Source organism: Homarus americanus, unplaced genomic scaffold (genome assembly GCF_018991925.1).
Source record: "Homarus americanus isolate GMGI-L3 unplaced genomic scaffold, GMGI_Hamer_2.0 scaffold32929, whole genome shotgun sequence".
Classification (NCBI taxonomy): domain Eukaryota; kingdom Metazoa; phylum Arthropoda; class Malacostraca; order Decapoda; family Nephropidae; genus Homarus; species Homarus americanus.
Window position 1 is genome coordinate 7,808,139 of NW_024737097.1, and position 25,583 is coordinate 7,833,721.

The window sequence follows — 25,583 nt, forward strand, 5'->3', positions numbered from 1 at the left end:
AGGTTGGGAGAGTTGTAGGGCTGAGCGGGAGAGTTGTGTAGGGCTTAGCGAGAGAGTTGTAGGGCTGAGCGGGAGGTTGTAGGGCTGAGCAGGAGGTTGTAGGAGCTGAGCAGGAGAGTTGTAGGAGCCGAGCAGGAGAGTTGTAGGGCTGAGCGGGAGGTTGTAGGAGCTGAGCCGGAGGTTGTAGGGCTGAGCAGGAGAGTTGTAGGGCTGAGGCAGGAAGTTGTAGGGCTGAGCGTGTGAGGATTGTAGGGCTGAGCAGAAGGAGGTTGTAGGGCTGAGCGGGAGAGTTGTAGGGCTAAGCAGGAGAGTTGTAGGGCTGGGCTTGGGAGAGTTGTAGGGCTGAGCGGGAGAGTTGTAGGACTGACTGGGAGAGTTGTAGGCTGAGCTTGGGAGAGAGTTGTAGGGCTGAGCGGGAGAGTTGTAGAGGCTGAGCAGGGGAGAGTTGTAGGGCTGAGCGGGAGAGTTGTAGGACTGACTGGGAGAGTTGTAGGGCGGACTGGGAGAGTTGTAGGGCTGAGCGGGAGAGTTGTAGGGGCTGAGCGGGAGGTTGTAGGAGCTGAGCAGGAGGAGTTGTAGGGCTGAGCAGGAGAGTTGTGGGAGCTGAGCTTGGGAGAGTTGTAGAGACTGACTGGGAGAGTTGTAGGGCGGACTGGGAGGAGAGTTGTAGGCTGAGCTTGGGGAGGTTGTAGGAGCTAAGCAGGGAGAGTTGTAGGGCTGAGCAGGGAGAGTTGTAGGGCTGAGCAGGAGAGTTGTAGGGCTGAGCAGGAGGGGTTGTAGGGGCTGAGCAGGAGTTGTTGGGCTGACTGGGAGAGTTGTAGGATGACTGGGAGAGTTGTGAGGGTTGGCCGGGAGAGTTGTAGGGCTGAGCTTGGGAGAGTTGTAGAGGCTGGCCGGGGAGAGTTACTGGGTTAAGTGGAAGAGTTGTGGGTTGAGTGGGGAAATAACAGCGTTGAGTGGGAGAGTTACTGGGTTGAGTGGAAGAGTTACTGGGTTGGGAGTGGGAGAGTTACTGGGTTGAGTGAAAGAGTTACTGCATTGAGTGGAAGTTACTGGGTTGAGTGGAAGAGTTACTGGGTTGAGTGGGAGGATTACTGGGTTGAGTGGAAGTTACTGGGTTGAGTGGAAAAGTTACTGGGTTGAGTGGGAGAGTTACTGGGTTGATTGGAAGAGTTACTGGGTTAAGGTGGGTGAGTTAGTGGGTTGAGTGGAAGAGTTACTGCGTTGGAGTGGGAGAGTTACCCGGTTGAGTGGAAGAGTTACTGGGTTGAGTGGGAGAGTTACTGGGTTGAGTGGGAGAGTTACTGGGTTGAGTGGAATAGTTACTGGGTTGAGTGGGAGAGTTACTGGGTTGAGTGGGAGAGTTACTACACGTTGAGTGGGAGAAGTTACTGGGTTGAGTGGAAGAGTTACTGGGTTGAGTGGGAAGTTACTGGGTTTGAGTGGGAGAGTTACTGGGTTGAGTGGAAGAGTTACTGGGTTGGTGGGAGGTACTGGGTTGAGTGGAAGAGTTACTGGGTTGAGTGGGAAGAGTTACTGGGTTGAGTGGAAGAGTTACTTGGTTGAGTGGGTGAGTTACTGGGTTGAGTGGAAGAGTTACTGGGTTGAGTGGGAGTTACTGGGTTGAGTGGAAGCGTTACTGCGTTGAGTGGGAGAGTTACTGGCAGGTGGGAGTTAATGGGTTGAGTGGAAGAGTTACTGGGTTGATGGGAGAGTTACTGGGTGGGTGGGAGAGTTACTGGGTTGAGTGGGAGGATTACTGGGTTGAGTGGAAAGTTACTGGGTTGAGGTGGGAGAGTTACTGGGTTGGAGTGGAAGGTTACTGGGTTGTGATGGGAGAGTTTCTCGGTGGGTGGAAGTTACTGGGTTGAGTGGGAGAGTTACTGGGTTGAGTGGAAGAGTTACTGGGTTGAGTGGGAGAGTTACTGGGTTGGAGTGGAAGAGTTACTGGGTTGAGTGGGAGTTACTGGGTTAAGGAGTGGAGAGTTACTGCGTTGAGTGAGAGTTGCACTGGGTTGGAGTGGAAGAGTTACTGGGTTGGAGTGGGGAGAGTTACTGGGTTGAGTGAAGAGTTTACTGTGTTGAGTGGGAGAGTTACTGGGTTGAGTGGGAGGATTACTGGGTTGAGTGGAAGAGTTACTGGGTTGGAGTGGAAGGATTACTGCGTTGGAGTGGGAAAAGTTACTGGGTTGGAGTGGAAGAGTTGCTGGGGTTGGAGTGGGGAGAGTTACTGGGTTGGGTGGGGAGTTACTGGGTTGAGTGGGAGAGTTACTGGGTTAGAGTGAAAGGAGTCCACTGCATTGAGTGGGAGAGTTACAGGGTTGAGTGGAAGAGTTACTGGGTTGAGTGGGAGGATTGGGGATCAGTTACTGGGTTGAGTGGAAGGGTTACTGGGTTGAGTGGGAGTTACTGGGTTGAGTGGAAGAGTTACTGGGTTGAGTGGGAGAGTTACTGGGTTGAGTGGAAGAGTTACTGGGTTGAGTGGGTGAGTTACTGGGTTGAGTGGAAGGGAGTTGCACTGGGTTGAGTGGGAGAGTTACTGGGTTGAGTGGAAGAGTTACTGGGTTGAGTGGAAGTTAATGGGTTGAGTGGGAGAGTTACTGGGTTGTGTGGAAGAGGTTACTGTGTTGAGTGGGAGGGTTACTGGGTTGAGTGGGGAGAGTTACTGGGTTGAGTGGAAGAGTTACTGGGTTGAGTGGGAGAGTAGCTGGGTTGGTGGGAGGATTACTGGGTTGAGTGGGAGGATTACTGGGTTGAGTGGAAGAGTTACTGGGTTGTGAGTGGGAGAGTTACTGGGTTGAGTAGAAGAGTTACTGAGTTTAGTGGGAGTTACTGGGTGGGTGGGAGAGTTACTGGGTTGAGTGGGAGAGTTACTGGGTTGAGTGGAAGGATTACTGGGTTGAGTGGGAGTTACTGGGTTGGTGGAAAAGTTACTGGGTTGAGTGGGAGAGTTACTGGGTTGAGGTGGAAGTTACCACGTTGAGTGGGGAGAGTTACTGGGTTGAGTGGAAAGTTGCTGGGTTGAGTGGGAGGTTACTGGGTTGAGTGGAAGAGTTACTGCGTTGAGTGGGAGGTTAATGGGTTGAGTGGGAGGTTACTGGGTTGAGTGGGAGTTACTGGGTTAGTGGGAAGAGTTACTGGGTTGAGTGGGAGAGTTTCTCGGTGGGTGGGAGGGAGTTACTGGGTTGAGTGGAGAGTTACTGGGTTGAGTGGAAGGAGTTACTGGGTTGGAGTGGGAGAGTTACTGGGTTGAGTGGAAGAGTTACTGGGTTGAGTGGGAGAGTTACTGGGTTTAAGTGGAAGTAGTTACTGCGTTGGTGAGAGAGTTACTGGGTTGAGTGGAAGGTTACTGGGTTGAGTGGGAGAGTTACTGGGTTGAGTGGAAGAGTTACTGTGTTGAGTGGGAGAGTTACTGGGTTGAGTGGGAGTTACTGGGTTGAGTGGAAGAGAGTTACTGGGTTGAGTGGAAGAGTTACTGCGTTGGTGGGAAAAGTTACTGGGTTGAGGTGGAAGAGTTACTGGGTTGAGTGGGGAGAGTTACTGGGTTGAGGTGGGAGTAACTGGGTTGAGTCGGTACTGGAGTTGAGTGGGAGAGTTACTGGGTTGAGTAAAGAGAGTCACTGCATTGAGTGGAAGTTACAGGGTTGGAGTGGAAGAGTTACTGGAGTTGAGTGGAAGAGTTACTGGGTTGAGTGGGAGAGTTTCTCGGTGGGTGGAAGGGTTACTGGGTTGAGTGGGAGAGTTACTGGGTTGGAGGTGGAAGAGTTACTACTGGGTTGGTGGAAGTTACTGGGTTGAGTGGAAGAGGTTACTGGGTTGAGTGGGTGAGTTACTGGGTTGGAGTGGAAGGTTACTGGGTTAGAGTGGGAGGTTGCTGGGTTGAGTTGAAGGTTACTGGGTTGGTGGAAGAGTTAATGGGTTGGAGGTGGGAGTTACTGGGTTGTGTGGAAGAGTTACTGTGTTGAGTGGGAGAGTTACTGGGTTGAGTGGGAGAGTTGCTGGGTTGAGTGGAAGGGATTGCACTGGGTTGAGGTGGGAGGTTACTGGGTTGGTGGGAGAGTTACTGGGTTGAGTGGGAGAGTTACTGGGTTGAGTGGAAGAGTTACTGGGTTGGAGTGGGAGGTTACTGGGTTGAGTAGAAGAGTTACTGAGTTTAGTGGGAGGATTACTGGGTGGGTGGGAGAGTTACTGGGTTAGTGGAGAGTTACTGGGTTGAGTGGAAGAGTTACTGGGTTGAGTGGGGGAGGTTACTGGGTTGGGTGGAAAAGTTACTGGGTTGAGTGGGAGAGTTACTGGGTTGAGTGGAAGAGTTACTGCGTTGAGTGGGTGAGTTACTGGGTTGGAGTGGAAAGTTGCACTGGGTTGAGTGGGAAGTTACTGGGTTGAGTGGAAGAGTTACTGCGTTGAGTGGGAGAGTTAATGGGTTGAGTGGGAGTTACTGGGTTGAGTGGAAGAAGGATTACTGGGTTGAGTGGGAGAGTTACTGGGTGGGTGGGAGAGTTGCTGGGTGGGTGGGAGATTTGCTGGGTGGGTGGGAGAGTTTCTGGGTGGGTGGAAGAGTTTCTGGGTGGGTTAGTAGATGGATGTGAGAGGTTTGTTACAACTCTCGCGTACAATGGATAACCTCAGCATATTTCTAGGAAGAGGCTTGACAGTTCTCTCTCTCTCCCATAAATATATATATATATATATATAAGCAAAGAATACATTGAATTGGAGGATGAAATCCTTGGATAATTCTAAACCACAATGTCTCTATGGTATAATATCAGATTCTGCATAGTTTCCATGTTACAATACATTTAATATGTTGTATTAATGACAGTGAATTTGTAGTGAAACCCGTAGGTTTTTGTAATTATTTATAACCAGATCTCTACAGTGTGACCCCTCTTTGTTACAACCTAAACGAAATGTTCAAAGTTGCCCCCTTAGCCCCCAATGCAAGCCTGTACAGTACACATCGTACCATTGATTGTTTGACGCGTTCCAGATTGCCTGAACTTTGTTTAATTTGCTTGCACCTGTCATGAACGCGTAGGCATATACGGAATCTGACATTTTACCAGAGAGACATTGTGGATTAGAATTATCCAAGGATTTCATCCTCCAATTCAATGTACTCTCTGCTGAATCACCCATATATTTATATATTTAATATATATGCATATATATATATATATATATATATATATATATATATATATATATATATATATATATATATATATTTATATATATATATATATATATATAAACATATAAATATATATTATATATATATATATATATATATATATATATATATATATATATATATATATATATATATATATATATATATATATATATATATATATATATATATATATATATATATATATATATATATATATATATATATATATATATATATATATAAATTTTCAGGTAAATCACTGTAGGTGCGCGTGATCCAGGTTTAGTTTAACAAATTTATTGGCAGAGCTTGTAGAACAGTTTGCCTATTCTGAGTAATTCAGTCAGGTCTTGACACTGAGGGTGGTATCACTTCTCACTGCCACGCAGGACAGAGGTTCATACACAACGAAATACATCATATTCATTAACAGCTATAAATGTATAGAGGTCAGTTTCATATGGGTAATGTCACTGTTCACTGCCATGCAGGACAGAGGTTCGTACACAAAGAAGGAAATACATCATATTCATTAGCAGTATATTATAGATCAGTGGATCACATACATTGGAGGTATATGCTGATAACCACAAGGAAACAAGAAAACACGAAGTTCCCAAGCGCTTTCGTGTAATTCACATCTTCAGGGTGAGTACAGACTGTACTCACCCCTGAAGATGTGAATTACACGAAAGCGCTTGGGAACTTCGTGTTTTCTTGTTTCCTTGTGGTTATCAGCATATATAAATAAATAATTAATATATATATATATATATATATATATATATATATATATATATATATATATATATATATATATATATATATATATATATATATTAATTATTTATTTATTTTGCTATGACTCACTACTTTGATTAATTATTTGTTAACCAACACGTGTTCCTATGATTTTAACGAACTTCAGTCGCCAATTACCCATGAGGGGAGGGAGGCCACAGCTGCGCCAACCCGAATTACAGTTCAGCAGTTCAGTGCAGGGGAAAGTTGTGGAGGAAAGGTCGTTGGAGAAAGTGAATAGCAGGGAGGGGAAAGTAAGGGAAAGAGGGAATGAGGGAGAGGGGGAAGGATGGTGGAAGGGTAAGGGAAGGGGTATTGGAGAAGGGGAAGAATGATGGGAAGGGGGAGTAAGGGGAGAGGATAGGTGAAGTGAGGGAAAATAGGGTGAGGGACAGTCGAACAGAGAGGGAGAGAAAGAGAGAGCAAGGATATGCAGATGGGTTGAGGGGAAGGGTGAGGAGAGAGGGAAGTAAAGAGTGAGGGGCGAAGGAGAGAAAGAGTGAGGATAGAGTAAAGGCAAAGAGAGAAAGAGGAAAAGTAGGGGGAGAGGGAAAGAAGAAGTGAGGAGAGAGGAAGGGGAAGGGCGGGAGAAAAATGGAGAGTCCACTGATTTGCACCACTAACCCTACACTACTATCGTGTGCATCATTAAACCTGAACTACGAACCCTGCACCACTACCCTGACACTATGTCTGCACAACCTATCCCATACACCACTAAACTTGCCTACTCTTTCCTACGCCACTTTCCCTGCACCATTATCCCAACACATGTTACCACTCCGCCACTAAACCTCTGCACCCCGACAACGCAACATCACCACTGTCATCCGCCGTCGGGTTTGTCCTGACACTAACGCTCGGTGAGAGAACTTCGTGTCTGGTGAGAACAACTTGTGGCTGCAATAGTTGACATTCTTCCACACGTTGTCTTCTGCAATTTCCTCGCCGACCGTAGCAAAGTAACGCCCGCTAATTCCTTCCTCGACATCTTTTATGGTAATTAATCTTGGGATGGACATAAACAGCGAGTTATTGTGAGTTCTTGGGATTTGGGGAACATTTCTTATATATATATATATATATATATATATATATATATATATATATATATATATATATATATATATATATATATATATATATATATATATATATATATTAAGTGTGGTTCTCATGCGTTTTCTCGAGGTTTTTATCTGCTATTAGTGCGCATTTTATGCGTTTTGTGGGTATTCTTGCCGGATTCCTATTTGTTTGTTCCCGTTTTCTTGGGAATTGTTACTTTTTTATAATTCTTTCAATATTTTCCAAAGGAGTTCTTCGGCGTTTTTTTTATGAAGTACTTAAAGGAGGAACGTTTAGGGTTACAATTTCGTTTTCACACCAGTTCTTCCGTGTTTTATGCTGATCCTTGCAAGAAGGTTATTCATAGCGAGATCTCTTACGTATTAAGCTAGTAACTAATGAAAAGGACATTGACAGAAGTTCTAATTAAACCGTCATACTTAAAGGGGATTATCATTCTTCCTCAAGCAATAAGGTCATTGCCCTCAAGCAGTTCTCATCGTCCTCAAGCAGTTAATTCATCGTCCCAAAGCAGTTAGGTCATCGTCTGCAAGCAGTTAAGTCATCGACCTCAAGCAGCTAAGTCACCGTCCTCAAACAGGTTAAGTCATCGTCCTCAAGCAATTTAAGTCATTGTCCTCAAGCAGTTATGTCATCATCCTCAAGCAGTTAAGTAATCATCGTCAAGCTGATAAGTCATCGCTCTCAAGCAGTTAAGTCATCGTCCTCAACCAACTAAGTCACAGACCTCAAACAGTTTAAGTCATTTTCCTCAAGCAGTTTAAGTACTCGTCGTCCATCAGTTAAGTCATCAACCCTCAGGCAGTTAAGTCATCACCCTCAAGCAGTTAAGTCGTTATCCTCAGGCTTTTTTGGCATCACCCTCAAGCAGTTAAGTCATTGTCCTCAAGCAATTTAAGTCATTGTCCTCAAGCAGTTATGTCATCATCCTCAAGCAGTTAAGTAATCATCGTCAAGCTGATAAGTCATCGCTCTCAAGCAGTTAAGTCATCGTCCTCAACCAACTAAGTCACAGACCTCAAACAGTTTAAGTCATTTTCCTCAAGCAGTTTAAGTACTCGTCGTCCATCAGTATAGTCATCGGCCTCAAGCAGTTAAGTCATCGTGCTCAAGCAGTTAACTCATCGTGCTCAAGCAGTTATGTCATCGTCCTCAAACAATAAAGTTATCGCCCTCACGCAGTTAGGCCATTGCCCTCAAGCAGTTATGTCATCGTCCTCAAACAGTTTAAGTTGTCGTCCACAAGCAGTTTAAGTCATTGTCCTCAAGCTGTTTACGTCATCGCCCACAATCTATAAAGACAAAGCCCTCAAGCAATAAAGTCATCATCTTCAAGCAGTTTAAGTCATCGTGCTTAAGCAATAAAGTTATCGTCCTTAAACAGTTATGTCATCATCCTCAGCCTCACGCTATTGAACCTTCGTACTTACAGGGGCCTTCCCATGGCTCGCAGGAGGTCAGGAACATACATGACTCGCTCACTAAGAACCAATACCAGGGGGACCACAGCCACAACACCGCCCAAATTGAACGTATTATCCCACCTCCTCCATGGCACTCCTGCCAAGAGAGAGGTGGGATCAAGGGGTGTGCGGAGACCTTAGAATGAAGGAGAAGAGGAGCAATGATAATATGATTAGGGGTGTAATTAGAGGGAGGGAGAGAGAGAGAGACAACCGTAATAGCAATTGTTATAGAAATATCCACATGTTAACACGCCTATTCTCCTACTCTCTAACTTGTTCTTCTTATGGTGTATTTTCGTTCTTCAACAGCTAAATTCATAACATACAGAACACAAACGAAGTTTCTGTACTTTTCTTTTTAAGATAGATGTTAAAGATTTAGATATGACACTTATTTAGCCCATTATACAATGCTGATCTAACCAATGACTAGTTCCGAATTTCACTATGGACAGTGTAAACATTTAGTATTTTGATAATCCTGAGTACTAAGCGAGATGTAATGGTGCATGTCTATTGGCACACACACACACACACACACACAGACACACACACACAGACACACACACACAGACACACACACACATATATATATATATATATATATATATATATATATATATATATATATATATATATATATATATATATATATATATATATATATATATATATATATATATACATCAACCTAGAAAAGTCGACTTGTGAAAGAGACCTAGGGGTACTTGTAAGCCCGGAACTACGGCCTAGAAAACAGTGCGTTAACTTTCGAAATACGGCAAACAGAGAAATTAGGTTTTATATCTAGAAGTGTAAGTAATAAGAGTGCAGAGGCCTTATTGCAGCTATATCTTGCGCTAGTCAGGCCGCACTTTGATTATGCGGTTCAGTTCTGGTGCCCTTATAGAATGGATATCAATTCACTGGAGTCGGTGCAGCGAAGAATGACGAAAATGTTTCCGGGACTCAGAAGCCTTCCATATCAAGATAGATGAAAGAAACTAAACTTGCATTCCCTAGAAAGACGGGGAGATACGATAGAAGCATTTAAGTGGGTGAAAGGAATCAATAGAGGAGATATAGATAAAGTTCTTATAATATCCGAGCAGGATAGGACTCGTATCCACGGATTTCAGTTGGATAAGTTTAGGTTTAGGAGGAAGATAGGAGGGAACTGGTTCACAAATAGGGTGGTGGACGAGTGGAAGGGGCTTAGCAACTTTGTAGTAAGTGCTGGAACGCTGGAAAATTTTAAAAGGAGGCTAGATAGATTCATGGATGATAGAGAGTAGTAGTAACTCTCGACAGGAGCTGCCATGCACAGGCCAACCGGCCTATAGCAGACTCCTTATTTTCTTATGTTCTTATATCAGACAGAGCACAGAATCAATGGTGAGTAAACATAAAAGCGAAATGAAACAGACAACCATCATAAGAAATCACAAAGTCATGTCTTTTGGAATAAATGTAAATTCTATTACTAATTCTGGGACTCTCTCTCTCTCTCTCTCGTTTCAGTCAGAAATCCTGAGGGCGTTTTAATTAAATGTTTTCAGGTTGTGCTCAGCTGGACTGATCTTGCAGAAACAACCCACTAAAGTTTCTTTTTCTTCGTCCTTACCACCAAAACTTTCACTTCCAGTTTATATTAATGTATTTTCTTTCTTTTTGGCGTGAGTTTACAATATAATATGAGGTTTAAGGCAACGTTCATGTTAAAGTGTGTGTGTGTGTGTGTGTGTGTGTGTGTGTACGCATGAACGTGATGTAGATATGACTATATAGACCTCATCCTACTGGTTGACTTGTTACAGATATCAACCCACAAGCACTCTGTGGTCGTACCAAGAGCGAGGAGAAGAAGAAGAAGAAGAGGGGGCAATTTAGAAGAAGAAGAAGAAGAAGAAGAAGAAGCAGAAGAGCCTAGTGATCACGTCTCCACTAAGAATAGAGTTTAGTTTGACGGTCTTTTATGGTTCGGCCTTCAGGCGGCGGTGTGGAGAAATAAGGAGATTCCTGTCGCTTTTTGAACTGTTGATAAACACTGCTCCAACCCTTGCAGGAGGAGGATGAGGCGTGTTTTGTGCTGGTGAGGAGGAGAGTTTTATGCTGGTGAAGAGATATGATGTATATAATTCACCATGAAAGGAAAATAAAGTTTTGTAAATATTCATAACCCAAGAAAAAGAAAATTATGAATTCTAGGCATAAAAATAACATATTATGTTTAGTCGACAATTTTATTCAAAATACTTCAAGTAATTGCATGTAACTGATAGGAACAAGAAATATAATTAGTAAAAACCTATAATAATAATATTAATAATAATAATAATAATAATAAAAATAATAATAATAATAATAATAATAATATAATAATAATAATAATAATAATAATAATAATAATAATAATAATAATAATAATAATAATAATAATAATAATCTTTATATATATATATATATATATATATATATATATATATATATATATATATATATATATCCAAATAAATCACTGTAGGTGAGCATGATCCAGGTATATGCTGATAACCACAAGGAAAAAGAGAACACGAAGTCCCAAGCGCTTTCGTGTAATTCACATCTTCAGGGGTGAGTACAAACTAAGTAGAAATGCAGAACTTGTTCTGCATTTCTACTTAGTTTGTACTCACCCCTGAAGATGTGAATTACACGAAAGCACTTGGGAACTTTGTGGATTTCCTTGTGGTTATCAGCATATATATATATATATATATATATATATATATATATATATATATATATATATATATATATATATATACATGGTGTTATATGTAGTGATGATGGATGTTGTTATATGTAGTGATGATGGGTGGTGTTATATGTAGTGATGATGGATGGTGTTATATGTAGTGATGATGGATGATGTTATATGAAGTGATGATGGATGTTGTTATATGTAGTGATGATGGTTGGTGTTATATGTAGTGATAATGGATGGTGTAGTGATGATGGATGGTGTTATATGTAGTGATGATGGATGATGTTATATGTAGTGATAATGGATGGTGTAGTGATGATGGATGATGTTATATGTAGTGATGATGAATTGTGTTATGTGTAGTGATGATGGATGGTGCTATATGTAGTGATGACGGATGGTGTTATATGTAGTGATCTCAAAAAAACTCCAACCAACCCTATCAGACACAGCCCGGACGCACACACGTAGAAAAGTCGTATTCCCTCCTATGATTTACAGCTATTTTGACCCTTAGGCTCGCTTTCATTATGGCTTACTTTTCTCTGCATTCAACCTCCATCAGTTACACCACACAGAGGTTGAAAAGTCGTATCCCTTCCCACATATTATAGCTAATTTTATCCTTTTGCTCTCTCTCTCATTACAGCTTACTTTTCTTTGATCTCTAACTTTTCTAGGCTTTCCATTCTAACAAGGTAGGTAGGTAGGTAGGTAGGTAGGTAGGTAGTCCATTCTAACGAGGTATGCCAAACGTACGATATTTCACACCGTGGCCTAGCAAAAGAGCCTCCAGGAGGACGGCGTTTCTGCTATCTATATATATATAAAACATAGAAGTCTGTCTGTTTGTATGTATGTCCTCACGAGTATCTTGGAAACTACAGTACTTTACCCACCTGTAGTGATGATGGATGGTGTTAGATGTAGTGATGATGGCTGTTGTTATATGTAGTGATGATGGATGGTGTTATATGTAGTGATGATGGGTGGTGTTATATGTAGTGATGATGGGTGGTGTTATATGTAGTGATGATGGATGGTGTTAGATGTAGTGATGATGGCTGTTGTTATATGTAGTGATGATGGATGGTGTTATATGTAGTGATGATGGGTGGTGTTATATGTAGTGATGATGGGTGGTGTTATATGTAGTGATGATGGATGGTGTTAGATGTAGTGATGATGGCTGTTGTTATATGTAGTGATGATGGGTGGTGTTATATGTAGTGTTGATGGGTGGTGTTATATGTAGTGATGATGGATGGTGTTATATGTAGTGATGATGGATGGTGTTATATGTAGTGATGATGGGTGGTGTTATATGTAGTGATGATCTATATCTATATAAATCAAAGAAGTCTGTCTGTTTGTCTGTGTGTCCGCACGAGAATCTCGGAAACTACTTTACCGATCTGTAGTGATGATGGATGGTGTTATATGTAATGATGATGGATGTTGTTATATGTAGTGATGATGGGTGGTGTTATATGTAGTGATGATGGGTGGTGTTATATGTAGTGTTGATGGGTGGTGTTATATGTAGTGATGATGGATGGTGTTATATGTAGTGATGATGGATGGTGTTATATGTAGTGATGATGGGTGGTGTTATATGTAGTGATGATCTATATCTATATAAATCAAAGAAGTCTGTCTGTTTGTCTGTGTGTCCGCACGAGAATCTCGGAAACTACTTTACCGATCTGTAGTGATGATGGATGGTGTTATATGTAATGATGATGGATGTTGTTATATGTAGTGATGATGGGTGGTGTTATATGTAGTGATGATGGATGATGTTATATTTAGAATATGAAAAGTATCCCTCTGTTGTCATTGGCAACATGGATATGAAATGTGAATACTGCGGTGCAAAGAAGTACAAAGGAGAATCTGCTGGACTGTGCTGCTCTCATGGGAAAGTACGACTGCCAAATTTGGAAAAACCACCACAACCATTGAAGACTCTCATGCTGGGAACAACACCAGAGTCAAAACACTTCTTGGAAAATATACGGAAGTACAATTCATGCTTCCAGATGACATCCTTTGGAGCTACCAGAGTAGTTCGTGAGCACGGATACATGCCCACATTCAAAGTCCAGGGTCAAGTCTATCACAAAGCAGGATCCCTCTTACCACTGGAAGATGAGCAGGCAAAGTTCCTCCAAATCTACTTCATGGGAGATCATGAAAAGCAGACTACTATCAGGTGTGGCAACATTCAAGGTGTCAGACATGACATTGTCCAATCTATCCAAGAAATGCTGCATGAGCGCAACACGTATGTACTATCGTGGACAAAAGTTCGCTCCCTGTAGTGAAACTGAGACTCGGGAATGAGTCTCCGAACTGACTTACCCTGATTGTTATCTGGTGCAGGTGTGCTGTGTGAGTCGACATTGCTTCACTTTGGGAAGGAGCGAACTTTTGTCCACGATATTACAGTCATTTAAAAATGCCCTGGAAAATATGCCTTCTGACGAGTACAAAGTCAGGATCAAAGCAGACACCTTAATGCACTACAGTGAGACAATGTGGCGCCTCCCGGAGGTTGGCGTCCTACCGTGGCCTAGCGAAAGAGCCGCCCGGAGGGCGGCGATTCCGCTAGTAATAATAATAAAAATAATAACCCAACATTGATCAAAATATAAGACTATAGTTAATCGGCTTTCTTGTCAAAAATACATAAATTAACCCAATTTTATCGATTAAAAAATTCAGGATGCTATTTTTGTCGAATTTACAATAATAAAAAATACAATACGACGTCGTGGTTTAATCTAAGAATGGGTCACATTTCCTCGAATTTCGACCAAAAGAATATAATAATAATAATAATAATAAAAATAATAATAATAATAATAATATTAATAATAATAATAGCATCGATGAAAAAATGAGTCATATATATTGTGAAATGTCATAGAATAAATACTCAAAATATAAATTCGTCATTCAGCCAAGAAAAAGGTTCATATTTCCTCGAATATCTGGTAAAAAAAAGCTAGAGAGAAAATTCATTATTGATCCCAGGGAAGTGAGTCAATTTGTATGTGTGACGGGAGAGTAGAGAAGGTGGGAGGAGTGAGGGAGGGAGAGAAAATGAGGGAGTGAATGAGAGGGAGTGAGAAAGTAAGGGAGATTGAGAAAGTGAGGGAGAGGGAGTGAGGAGAGTGTGGGGATGGAGAGAGAGTAAGGGAGGGAGAAGAACTGAGAAAGTAAGGTAGATAGAGAAAGTAAAGGAGAGTGAGAAAGTGAGGGGGTTTGTGGGTGAAGAGAGGGTTGAGGGAAGGAGGAAGTGAGAGAGTTGTGGAGAGTAAACAAGTAAGGGAGTTTGTTGGGGAGAGGGTAGTGAATATGAGGTGCAAGGAGTGAGAGAGAGAGAAAATCAGGAGGATTGAGGGGGAAAGTGAAGTGAGAACGTGAGGGAGAGAGACTGAGAAAGAGAGGGAGAGAGAAAGAGAGATTGCCTAAGAAGGGAGAGACAAAGATATTGCCTATGGAGGGAGAGGGGCAGAGACATTGTCTATGAAGAAAAAGAGAGAGAGACGTCGCCATGAAGGGAGAGAAAGAGACACACATCACCTATGAAGGGATAGAGAGAGACATTGCCTATAATAGGAGAGAGAGACAGAGAGAGATTGCCTATGAAGGGAGAAAGAGAGACGTCGCCTATGAAGGGAGAGATAAAAACATCGCCTATGAAGAGAGAGAAAAAGAAACATCGCCTTTGAGGGGAGAGAGGCCGAGAGACTGGTACAACTCTGAAAGATAATTATCCCTAAACATTTGAGCACAACGAACTGAACCTTTGATTTTGATTACGATACCTTTAACCCTTTGAGTATGATGGCAATCATTCGAGTATAATGAATTTAGCCCGATGAGCATAATGACTTTAAACCTCTGAGTACAATGAAGTTACCTTATGAATTTGAGAATAATGAGTGAAACCCTATGAGTATAATGACTTTATAACCCTTTGGTGTACGATGAATTTAGCTCTCAGTTCGTTGACTTAACCCTTTAGAAACGATAATTTGTCACCTAAATTGATTCCTTTGACTCTAGTGACCAAATCTGTGTTTGGTTTTGCTGTTGTTTTTTAAGGGGAATAGCCCACCCGGGCACAGGTTATCTACCCAAAACGGTACCTTGGGGAATATAATAAGAGTAAAAAGAAATTAAAAATAGAAAAGAAAAGGATTATCTAATATACTATAGGACTAGCCGTCTGTCGGTCTGTCTGTCTGTCTGTCTGTCTGTCTGTTCTGGGCAGCCGAAACGGCACAATCGTTTTTCATCAAACTTGGTGGAAAAATCTCAACAAATTCGTAAAGTGGAACAAACCTGGTCCCATGTCGATGGCTTCTTTAGGAAGGCATTAATTAATAATTATATTTATGATGGAAAACGATGCAAGTCTACGGACTTGGCACACCCGAATTAATCATGCAAGTCTACAGACTTGCGGCACCCTCATTCGCTGTACGCTGTCAGCCGGATACAATACAGTACAATACCATACAATACCATACAATACCATACCATAAATACAATACACAACAAACTTAAAATTTTTGTAAGAATAAAACATAATTATATAGACATGTAAGACTCACAACTTCATAAGATATCTGTAAGACATTAGCTATTGGAAATGTGATTAAATGTTTTGTTATTGATCCAGTGTGAAATGTATCGGTATTGGCTTAGTATGCCCTTAGCAAAGTTGTTTAACATGTCATTAAAAACAGGTGTAGTACCAGAATCCTGGAGGATAGCGAATGTAATACCGATTTTCAAGAAGGGGGATAGATCACTATCCTCTAACTACCGCCCAATCAGTCTAATATCAATAGTAGGTAAATTACTAGTATCAATTATTTCAAACTCTATTCGAAACCACCTGGAGAAGCACAAGTTGATCAATGATTCCCAACATGGCTTCACAAGCGGGCGTTCATGTCTAACTATTCTATTAACATTCTTTTCATCAGTTTTCGAATCGGTGGACGAGGGGCACAATTATGATGTGGTATATCTCGACTTTAGCAAAGCCTTCGACAGAATCCCCCATGAAAGACTAATTAGAAAGGTAGAAGCGCATGGCATCAAAGGTAATATCCTTAAATGGATTACGGCGTGGTTAAGGGACAGGAAACAGCGAGTGAGCATAAACGGCACTAAATCGCATTGGAGCAACGTCACTATTGGAGTTCCCCAAGGCTCAGTACTTGGACCATTATTATTTATTATATACATAAACGACATAGATATTGGCATAGACAGCAACATAAGTTAATTTGTTGATGACACTAAAATAGGACGTGTAATTAAATCTGACGAGGACTCTGCAAAACCTACAGGAAGATCTAAACAAATTTTTCGAATGGTCAGAAAAATGGCAGATGAAATTCAATGTGGACAAATGTAAAGCACTCAGTATAGGAGATGTAAACAGGGAAAGCAGTTACCAGATGAACAACGATGCCATTGTGGAATCTAACTGCGAGAGATTTAGGAGTAATGATAAGTAGGAGTCTTAAGCCAAGTAAACAATGTGTTTTTGCTCGTAACTTGGGTTCATACAAAGGAGTGTTACTTACAAGACTAGCGAGGTCATCTTAAAATTATATCTAGCGCTTGTGAGACCACACCTGGATTACGCAGTTCATTTCTGGTCACTGAATTACAGAATGGATATAGAATCATTGGAAAGGATCCAGAGGAGAATGACAAGCCTAATCCCGGGCATTAGGAACCTTGAATACAGAGACAGGCTAAAGCATCTTAATTTGCACTCCCTCGAGAGACGTAGAGTGAGGGGCGACATGATAGAGGTGTATAAATGGAAGTCAGGGTTAAGCAAAGGGGACATTACAAAGGTACTCAAACTATCCAACCAGGAGCGAACCCGTAACAATGGTTTTAAATTAGACAAATTTAGATTTCGGCGTGAAATTGGTAAACATTGGTTTGGAAACAGAGTAGTGGATGAGTGGAACAAGTTACCAAATATCATCATTAACTGGAATACGCTGAATAGCTTCAAACATAGGTTGGATGCTTATATGAGCAATAGGGGTTGGGTATAAACGGGACGGCCCAGTATGGGTCAATAGGCCCGCTGCAGTTTCCTCCATTCTTATGTTCTTATGTTCTTATGGTGGTACAATCCTAATGGTCTTTAATCCTGTTGATTAGGTGAGGTTAATTGGGTTTATTGAGATTAAAGATAAGGTGTGGGGTTTATTCTACCTGTGTTAGTCTCAGGTACCACCCTTATTGTAACAATCACGACCATGATTATAACAACCACGACCATGATTATAACATCCACGACCTTGACTATAACAACCACGACCATGATTATAACAACCACGACTATGATTATAATAACCAAGACCATGAATATAACAACCACCACCACGATTATAACAACCACGACCATGATTATAACAACCACGACCATGATTATAACAACCACGACCATGATTATAACAACCACGACTACGATTATAACAACCACGACCATGATTGTAACAACCACGACCATAATTATAACAACCACCATGATTATAACAACCACGACCATGATTATAACAACCACGACCATGATTATAACAACCACGACCATGATTATCACAACCAGGACCATGATTATAACAACCACGACCATGATTATAATAAGCACGACCATGATTATAACAACCACGACCATGATTGTAACAACCACGACCATGATTGTAACAACCACGACCATGATTATAACAACCACGACCGTGATTATAACAACCACGACTATGATCATAACAACCACGACTATGATCATAACAACCACGACCATGATTATAACAACCACGACCATGATTATAAGAACCACGACCATGATTATAAACACCACGACTATGATTATATCACCCACGACCATGATTATAACAACCACGACGATGATTATAACAACCACGACCATGATTATTACAACCAAGACCATGATTATAACAACCACGACCATGATTATAACAAGCACGACCATGATTATAACAACCACGAGTATGATTGTATCACCCACGACCATGATTATAACAACCACGACCATTATTATAACAATCACGACCATGATTATAACAACCACGACCATGATTAAAACAACCACGACCATGATTATAACAACCACGACCAACTGGAAAAGGATGTTGATATACCCTGTCAGCAGGACGGCGGTTGCGCTCTAACCAAGCGCGAGCGTTCGAACTTTCACGCCTTGGTAAACTGTACCACCGGACTCGCCACGGGGCACGAAGGGCCCACTATCACTTGTATTAATCTACACCACCAAGTTGCCGGAAAACCAGCTTCTTAAAGTGAGATTGATTGTATGAGTATGGAAACACAGACAAAGGCAGAGCATTCCACAGTTTGGCTGTGCGAGGAAAGAAGGAGGTACTATAACGGGTTATTCTAGTGTGACCGACAGCCACAGAGAAACTGTGGGCACCGCGGGCAAGACCAATGTTACGAACACGGCCTTGCCGGCGGTACACAGGATGCCAATTCCACCGAACAATGCCCTGTAAAAGTGAGAGAGTGAAGCAACATTGCCTGATAAGAGAAAGGGAAGAAAGATTATCAACTGAAGGAGGAGAGTTAATAACACGAAATGCCTTTGATTCCACCTTATCTAACAGTTGGACAGAAGAAGAGCCACCCCAGATATAAGAGCAGTACTCCAAGTGAGGACGAATGAATCCCTTATAAACTTGAAGCAACTGCTCAGGGGTGAAGTAGCTACGGCATCTGTACAGCATTCCCAGCTTTCGGGAGACAGCTTTAGCAATGTTGTGGATGTGTGGCTTCCATGACATATTAGAGGAAATGTGAGATCTAGCATATCTATTTTGGAACTTGGTAGAATGATTGCGTCCTGAAATGTGATTGGTGGGAGATCACCTAATTTGAGAATTACGGGGAAGGGAAAATGTGAAGAAGGGTGAAGAGTAGAATCATCAGCATAAGAATGGATAGAATTTGTCGTCGTGTGAAGTAAATCATTGATAAAAATAAGGAAGAGAGTGGGTGAAAGAACATATCCCTGTGGGGCAGTGTTCTCAAGGAAGCTCAAAATTTGAGAACAAAGTGGGGGAGAGAAACAATAAGAGGGAAGTTTAGAAAGCAAAGACTTGTGCCATACCCTGTCAAATGTTTTGGAGATGGCGAGGGCCACGACAAAAGTTTCCCCATAATCCCTAAGAGAGGATGATTAAAGATGGGTGCAGTAGGAGAACAGATCACCAATAGATCTCTTCTGGCGAAAGAGAGGTAACGTCAGTTGAGACCCCAGTAGTTTGATGATGATCAGGTCGGCCCTGGGGTCCATAACCTTCCCGACCAGTGGGACCCATCCGAGAAGGCCCCGCTTTAATATTATTGTCAACTGATAACTTTGGAGAGTCTGTGTTTTAATGCCCAAGTCTGTGTTTTAGTGCTCGAATCTGTGCTTAGTGCCCATGTCTGTGTTTTAGCGGCCACATCTGTGTTTTAGTGGCCACATCTGTATTTTGGTGCCCCAATCTGTGTTTTAGCGGCCACATCTGTGTTTTAGTGGCCACATCTGTATTTTAGTGCCCCAATCTGTGTTTTAGTGGCCCCAATCTGTGTTTTAGTGGCCCCAATCTGTGCTTTAGTGCCCCAATCTGTGTTTTAGTGGCCACATCTGTGTTTTAGTGGCCAAGTTTATGTTTTAGTTGCCAAGTCTGTGGTTTTTTGTGATAGTGTCTATTCTACTGTGTTATTCGGTGTTGTTTTGTGTTCTATTGTGTTATTATTTGCTCTATCTGGAAAGGTAAGAGAAAAGTTTTTACCCTCCTAAAAAATATATAGTTTCAGCTTTAACCCTCCAAAAAATTAAAGTTCCATCAGTAACCCTTCGAAAATTATACAGCCTTCAACCTTCCAAAAAAGTCTAGTTTCAGTCGTAACGGTATAAATAAAAATACAGTTTCAGTCACAAACTTCCAAATAAAATTACAGGGTCAGTCATAATCCTCCAAAAGTATATTATGATCTGAATTGAAATACTATTGGTTCGGTCCATACCTTCCCGCTCCCAGTCACATTTTGAGGTCCAGGGCTAACTCGTGTTGTCTTCCGAATACCGTGTTAGTCCGCCCACATACTACATCTCTCTCTCTCTCTCTCTCTCTCTCTCTCTCACAAACACACATATACCCTGTTTATCAAAAGCAAATTCTATTTTGCCACTGCAATTTACCATGTGGTTTTATGACGTGAGTGTGTGTGTGTGTATGTGTGTGTGCGCACAGGGTGGTGTAATGCATCTTGTGTGGCAACATGATGTTAGTGTTAAGGTGCAAGCACTGCTTGCTTCCTCTCACTATCAGCTACCGCCGCTGGCTAGCCGTCGTGGCGAACAGGGAAGCAAATTGCAAAAGTCCTCCCCCCTGCCAATGTACTGCCTCTACACCATCAAGACTCCTACTGTGTCTCCTCGTGGCAACACACAGTAATTGGGAGTCTCGTGGGCCCAGGCTAGACCAGCAAGGGATCTCGAAGTAGCAGTGAGCCCCAGAGGAACAGCGCAAAGGTCACTTGCATGTGGACACGTCCTGGTGCCTACCAACCGCTGCCTCGCTGCCTTGCGGATTAACCTTGGTAGGTACAAGGCTACGGGAAGAAACCCTGAATTAAAAATTGGAGGTGGAGCTCCACATCAGGCAGACATGTTTACAGAGTTCCAGTAAAACCCAACGGCGGTATAGAAAGAAGAGGTGACTAGCATGGAAACCCAACGACTACACCAGCAGACAAAGGCGATATTCTCAACACTGTCATGACAAAACCTGCAGAGAGACCCTCGGACAGATCGAAAGAATACACCAGGACTGGACCATGAAAATGACCCGGAAATCAATGTACTCGTCGATGGTAAATATGCTGCTTTAACTGACTGGCAGAACAACCGTCAGCCTCGAACCAAAGCTGATACCTTCCGCAAGAAGAGAGCGCCGGCCCAGCGTGAACTGCATAATCTAAAGAACAACTGGCTTAAAAATAAAGCATGTGAAGCACAGAAACTTGCAGATCAACACAAGATGCACGAATTTTTCAATTCCACTAAAACATTTTATGGGCGCAATCGCTCATGGCGCATTCCCACTCCACTCATCCGACGGTAACATCCTAAAGACAAAGAAGGCATCCTTCAGTGCTGGAAAGAGCACTATCATTCACTGCTCAACCAAAACAGCGATGTGGATGTCATGACTAACCAGCATGTCCCGCAGCATCCAGAGCTGACCCACCTCAGATATCTTCCATCCCTGGTTGAGGTAACTATTGCCTTCAAACAGATGAAATATAACAAAGCCTCAGGGTCCAATGGAATCCCAGCCGAGGTGTATAAAGCAAGAAGACCTCTGCTTCCCAGACGTCTCCACTCTCTCCTGGAGAATATATGGTAAAAAGAAGAATTCCTCCAAGCTCTTAAAGACGCCTCCAACGTCAATACTTAAAGAATAAGGGAGACCAGTCAGACTGTGGCAACTACTGCAGAATCTCACTGCTGTCCGTAGCCAGCAAGATTATCGCTCGAGTCCTCCAAAACAGATTTCTTCCTGAGGCGGAAAACTTCCTCCCAGAATCTCAATTTGGCCTTAGACCAACATGTGGCACCACTGACATGATTTTTGCTACCCTCCAGATTCAGGAAAAGTGCAGAGAACAGCTTCGAGACCTGTACATGGTCTTCATCGGCCTAACCAAGGCCTTCGACTTGGTCAACAGGGAAGCCCTCTGGTGGACCCTCAGCCGTATTGGCTGCCCACCAAAATTATTCGCCATTGTGAGGCAACTCCACGATGGCATGAACGGCAGTGTCCATCACAATGGGACCCAGTCTGAGTTCTTCCCCATCCAAACGGAGGTTAAACAAGGGTGTGTACTGACACCAATTCTCTTTTCCATTTTCTTGGCTGCCTTCCTAACTCGTGCTAGAGCCAATTTAGCCGTCGGGGTCGACATCGAGTACCAAATGAAGGTTCTTTTCAACATAAGACAACTCCAGGCAGGAACAAAGGTGTCGGCAGCTTCCATTACTGAACTTTAGTAAGCAGATGACCTCACTCCTGTTGCTCAGACTAAATGCAACCTACAGGAAATCCTGAACACCTGCACAGATGCGTATGCACACTTCGGCCTTGAGATGAATTTGTATAAACAATCATATTCTCTTTCAGCCTGCCCTGGTTCAGCCACACCTCCACCATCCATCCAACTTAACGGTACTATCCTCTCTAATGTTACCTACATTCGGTATCTCGCTCCCACCTGTCCATCACTATGGACATTGATGAAGAGATTCAACATCGGATCAGATGTGCATCTCAAACCTTTGGCAGACTCCGTATCCGTGTCTTTATATTGAGTAGTGGTCCTCCCCACCCTGCTGTATGGCAGCGAAACATGGTTCACATACTGGTGGCACCTCAAGGCACTTGAAAACTTTTACCAACGTAGCCTACGTTCCATTCTGCGAGTTCGCTGGGAAGACAAGAGAACAAATGCCAGTATTCTTCCTGACACCAACTGTAGGAGTATCGAGGCTACTATTATCCATGAACAACTATGCTGGACTAGCCATGTTACCCGCATGGACGACAGTAGACTACCAAAGCAGCTTCTTTGCAGTCACCTAACGAATAGTAAATGTAACGCTGGCTGGTATCTGAGAAGGTATAAGTATAATCTTAAAACAAACCTGAAAAGTGTCAAATCGACTTCTCACCTTGGAGACTATTACTCCACATCGTAACGCTTGGAGGAGCATCACACAAGAAGGTGTTAAGACTTTCGAGTTAACCCGACTGCATACCGCGGAAGACAAGCGCCAACGCGGGAAAGACGCTGCCTCCACCCCTCCCGCACTGGATGTTGCCCTCTACACGTGCAACATCTGTGGACGGCACTGCCGGTCCCATATCGGCCTCTTTAGTCACTTCAAAACTCACCAACGAAGGTGATATCCTTAATAATTCATATCACTGTATCACAGGTGGATGATCTTCTTACTCGATTCCGAGTGACAGCAAAGTTTGTGTGTGTGTGTGAAATAATAATAATAATAATAATAATAATAATAAACGGTTTATTAATAGAGTTGCAGCCGGTGGCTGAAAATATACAGACTTACATTTGATTTAGACATAATGATATAATATGCATTGAATACATTTTCAGGGCAGTACAGTACATAAATCAGGAGTTGTTTATTATTTTAACAATAGATGGGATGGTGCTGTTCTTATATCTATCGGTGCACGCTCATATGGGTTGAATTTTGTTGTAGTGGCTGACTGCGCGAGTTGGGTGGGGGGCTGCAGGTGGCAGGAGGTGGCGATGACGAGGGTGGTGCAGTAGTTCACTGCCAAACCTTTCCAGTGCTTGGTGGTGGAGGTCACTGAGGGATGGCATTTCCAGGGTGTAGAGAGCGTTGGTGTAGCCGGAGTATTCTGTGCCGAGCACGATTCTGCAGGCCCTTTTCTGTACCTTCTCTAGCTAACGTTGTTGGGTGGAGTTGAGAGAAGACGACCAGGCTGGTGAAGCATACGTTAGTTTGGGGAGAATAAAGGCGTTGTAGATGGTCCTCAGCTCTGGCGTGGGTGTCCCAAGTGACCTAAGTCGTCGTAGCATGTAGAGACGGTACGAGGCTGCCTTGACTGTGTTATTTACATGGGCCTTCCAGTCAAGTTTGTTGTCTATGGTTACACCCAGGAGTTTGGCAGACTGCACCAGCTGTAGAGGATGGGCACCCACTGTGACTGCTGGGGCTTGTGCTGGAGTGGTGGCGGTATTGATGTGCATGACTACGGTTTTGGTGTGGTTGATGGTGACCTTGTTCTCCGTGGTCCATGCCTGTAGCCTGTCCAGGGTGCCTTGTAGCGATGAGTAGTCTGGTGCGGTGTTGTCCACTGAAACCCCCACAGTGCAGTCATCCACGTACTTCCACCTGTGAGGAGTGTCCGATAGAGCGTCGTTGATCAGGATGAGGAAGCACAGTGGTCCCATCTTGGTCCCCTGGGGTACACCACAGGTGAGGTGTTGGAATGTGGAGACCAAGCCCTGATACCTCACTGCCTGGCGACATCCAGTCAAGAAATCAGTGAGCCATGAGACCAGGTTGGTGGGCAGCTCTAGTGCAATAGCCTTGTTGATAACAGTGCAGTGATCAACAAGGTCAAAGGCCTTCCTGAAGTCCACAAGGGCAGCAGCCAGTGATGTCTTACGTTTCTGCAAGTTTTTGTGCAGAAAATCCAGAAAGCTCACCAAGCAGTGTGATGTAAAGGAGGTCCTCATATTGCCAAATTGCTGTGGATCAATTGACTGATAGATACTGGTAAATGCCTACTCAAAAACAAAGTCCTCACACGGAAATAGAAAACTCAGTTTGTGAAAAAGATCTAGGTGTATTTGTTAGCAACGACTTGAAACCTAGAAAACAATGTATTAGCGTTCGCAACAAGGCAAACAGGATTCTTGGGTTCATATCTAGGTCTGTGAGTAACAGAACTGCTGACGTTATCTTGAAACTTTACCTAGCATTAGTGAGGCCACACATGGATTATGCGGTTCAGTTCTGGTGTCCTTATTATAGAATGGACATAGATTCTTTGGAGAGAGTACAAAGAAGAATGACAAAAATGATCCATAATATTAGAAACCTTCCATATGAAGAAAGACTGAAAAGCTTAGGCTTACATTCATTAGAGAGGCGTAGAGTTAGGGGAGATATGATAGAGGTGTACAAGTGGGTAAGTGGGATTAACAAGGGTAAATTGGAAGATGTTCTGAAGCTCAGTAATAACGAAATAACTAGAACAAATGGCTTTAAATTAGATAAATTCCGATTCAGAAAGGATATAGGCAAGCACTGGTTTGGAAATAGAGTTGTGGATATGTGGAATAGGCTACCGAGTGCTATAGTAGGATCGGGGACGCTAGGGAGCTTCAAGACGAAGTTGGATAGGCACATGGAAGTGCTGGGATGGGTGTGAAAGGGATCTGCCCTGTATGGGCCAGTCGGCCTCCTGCAGTATCCCACTTTCTTATGTTCTTATGTTCTTATGTATGGGGGCAATGGCAACTGGCCTGAGGTCGTTAGGGGACTGTGGGGTGGTGACCTTGGGGATGGGGGTGACAAATGCGGTTTTCCATTCATTAGGGCATTTGCTTTGTCTGAGGGATGCATTAATAATAGAACAGAGGGGGGTGGCAAGTT

The 25,583-nt window shown here is 42.8% G+C and overlaps 1 protein-coding gene across 1 annotated transcript in view; it reads right to left on the minus strand.

Annotated features, from left to right (window-relative positions):
* The window catches only part of LOC121873375 (proline-rich protein 36-like), a 60,875-nt gene that overhangs the window by 1,303 nt on the left and 33,989 nt on the right, over window positions 1–25,583 (minus strand). The window contains exon 6 of the mRNA XM_042376928.1: window positions 45–889. Within this exon, the coding sequence (XP_042232862.1) occupies window positions 45–889 (845 nt within the window). The remainder of the gene's footprint in view (window positions 1–44; window positions 890–25,583) is intronic.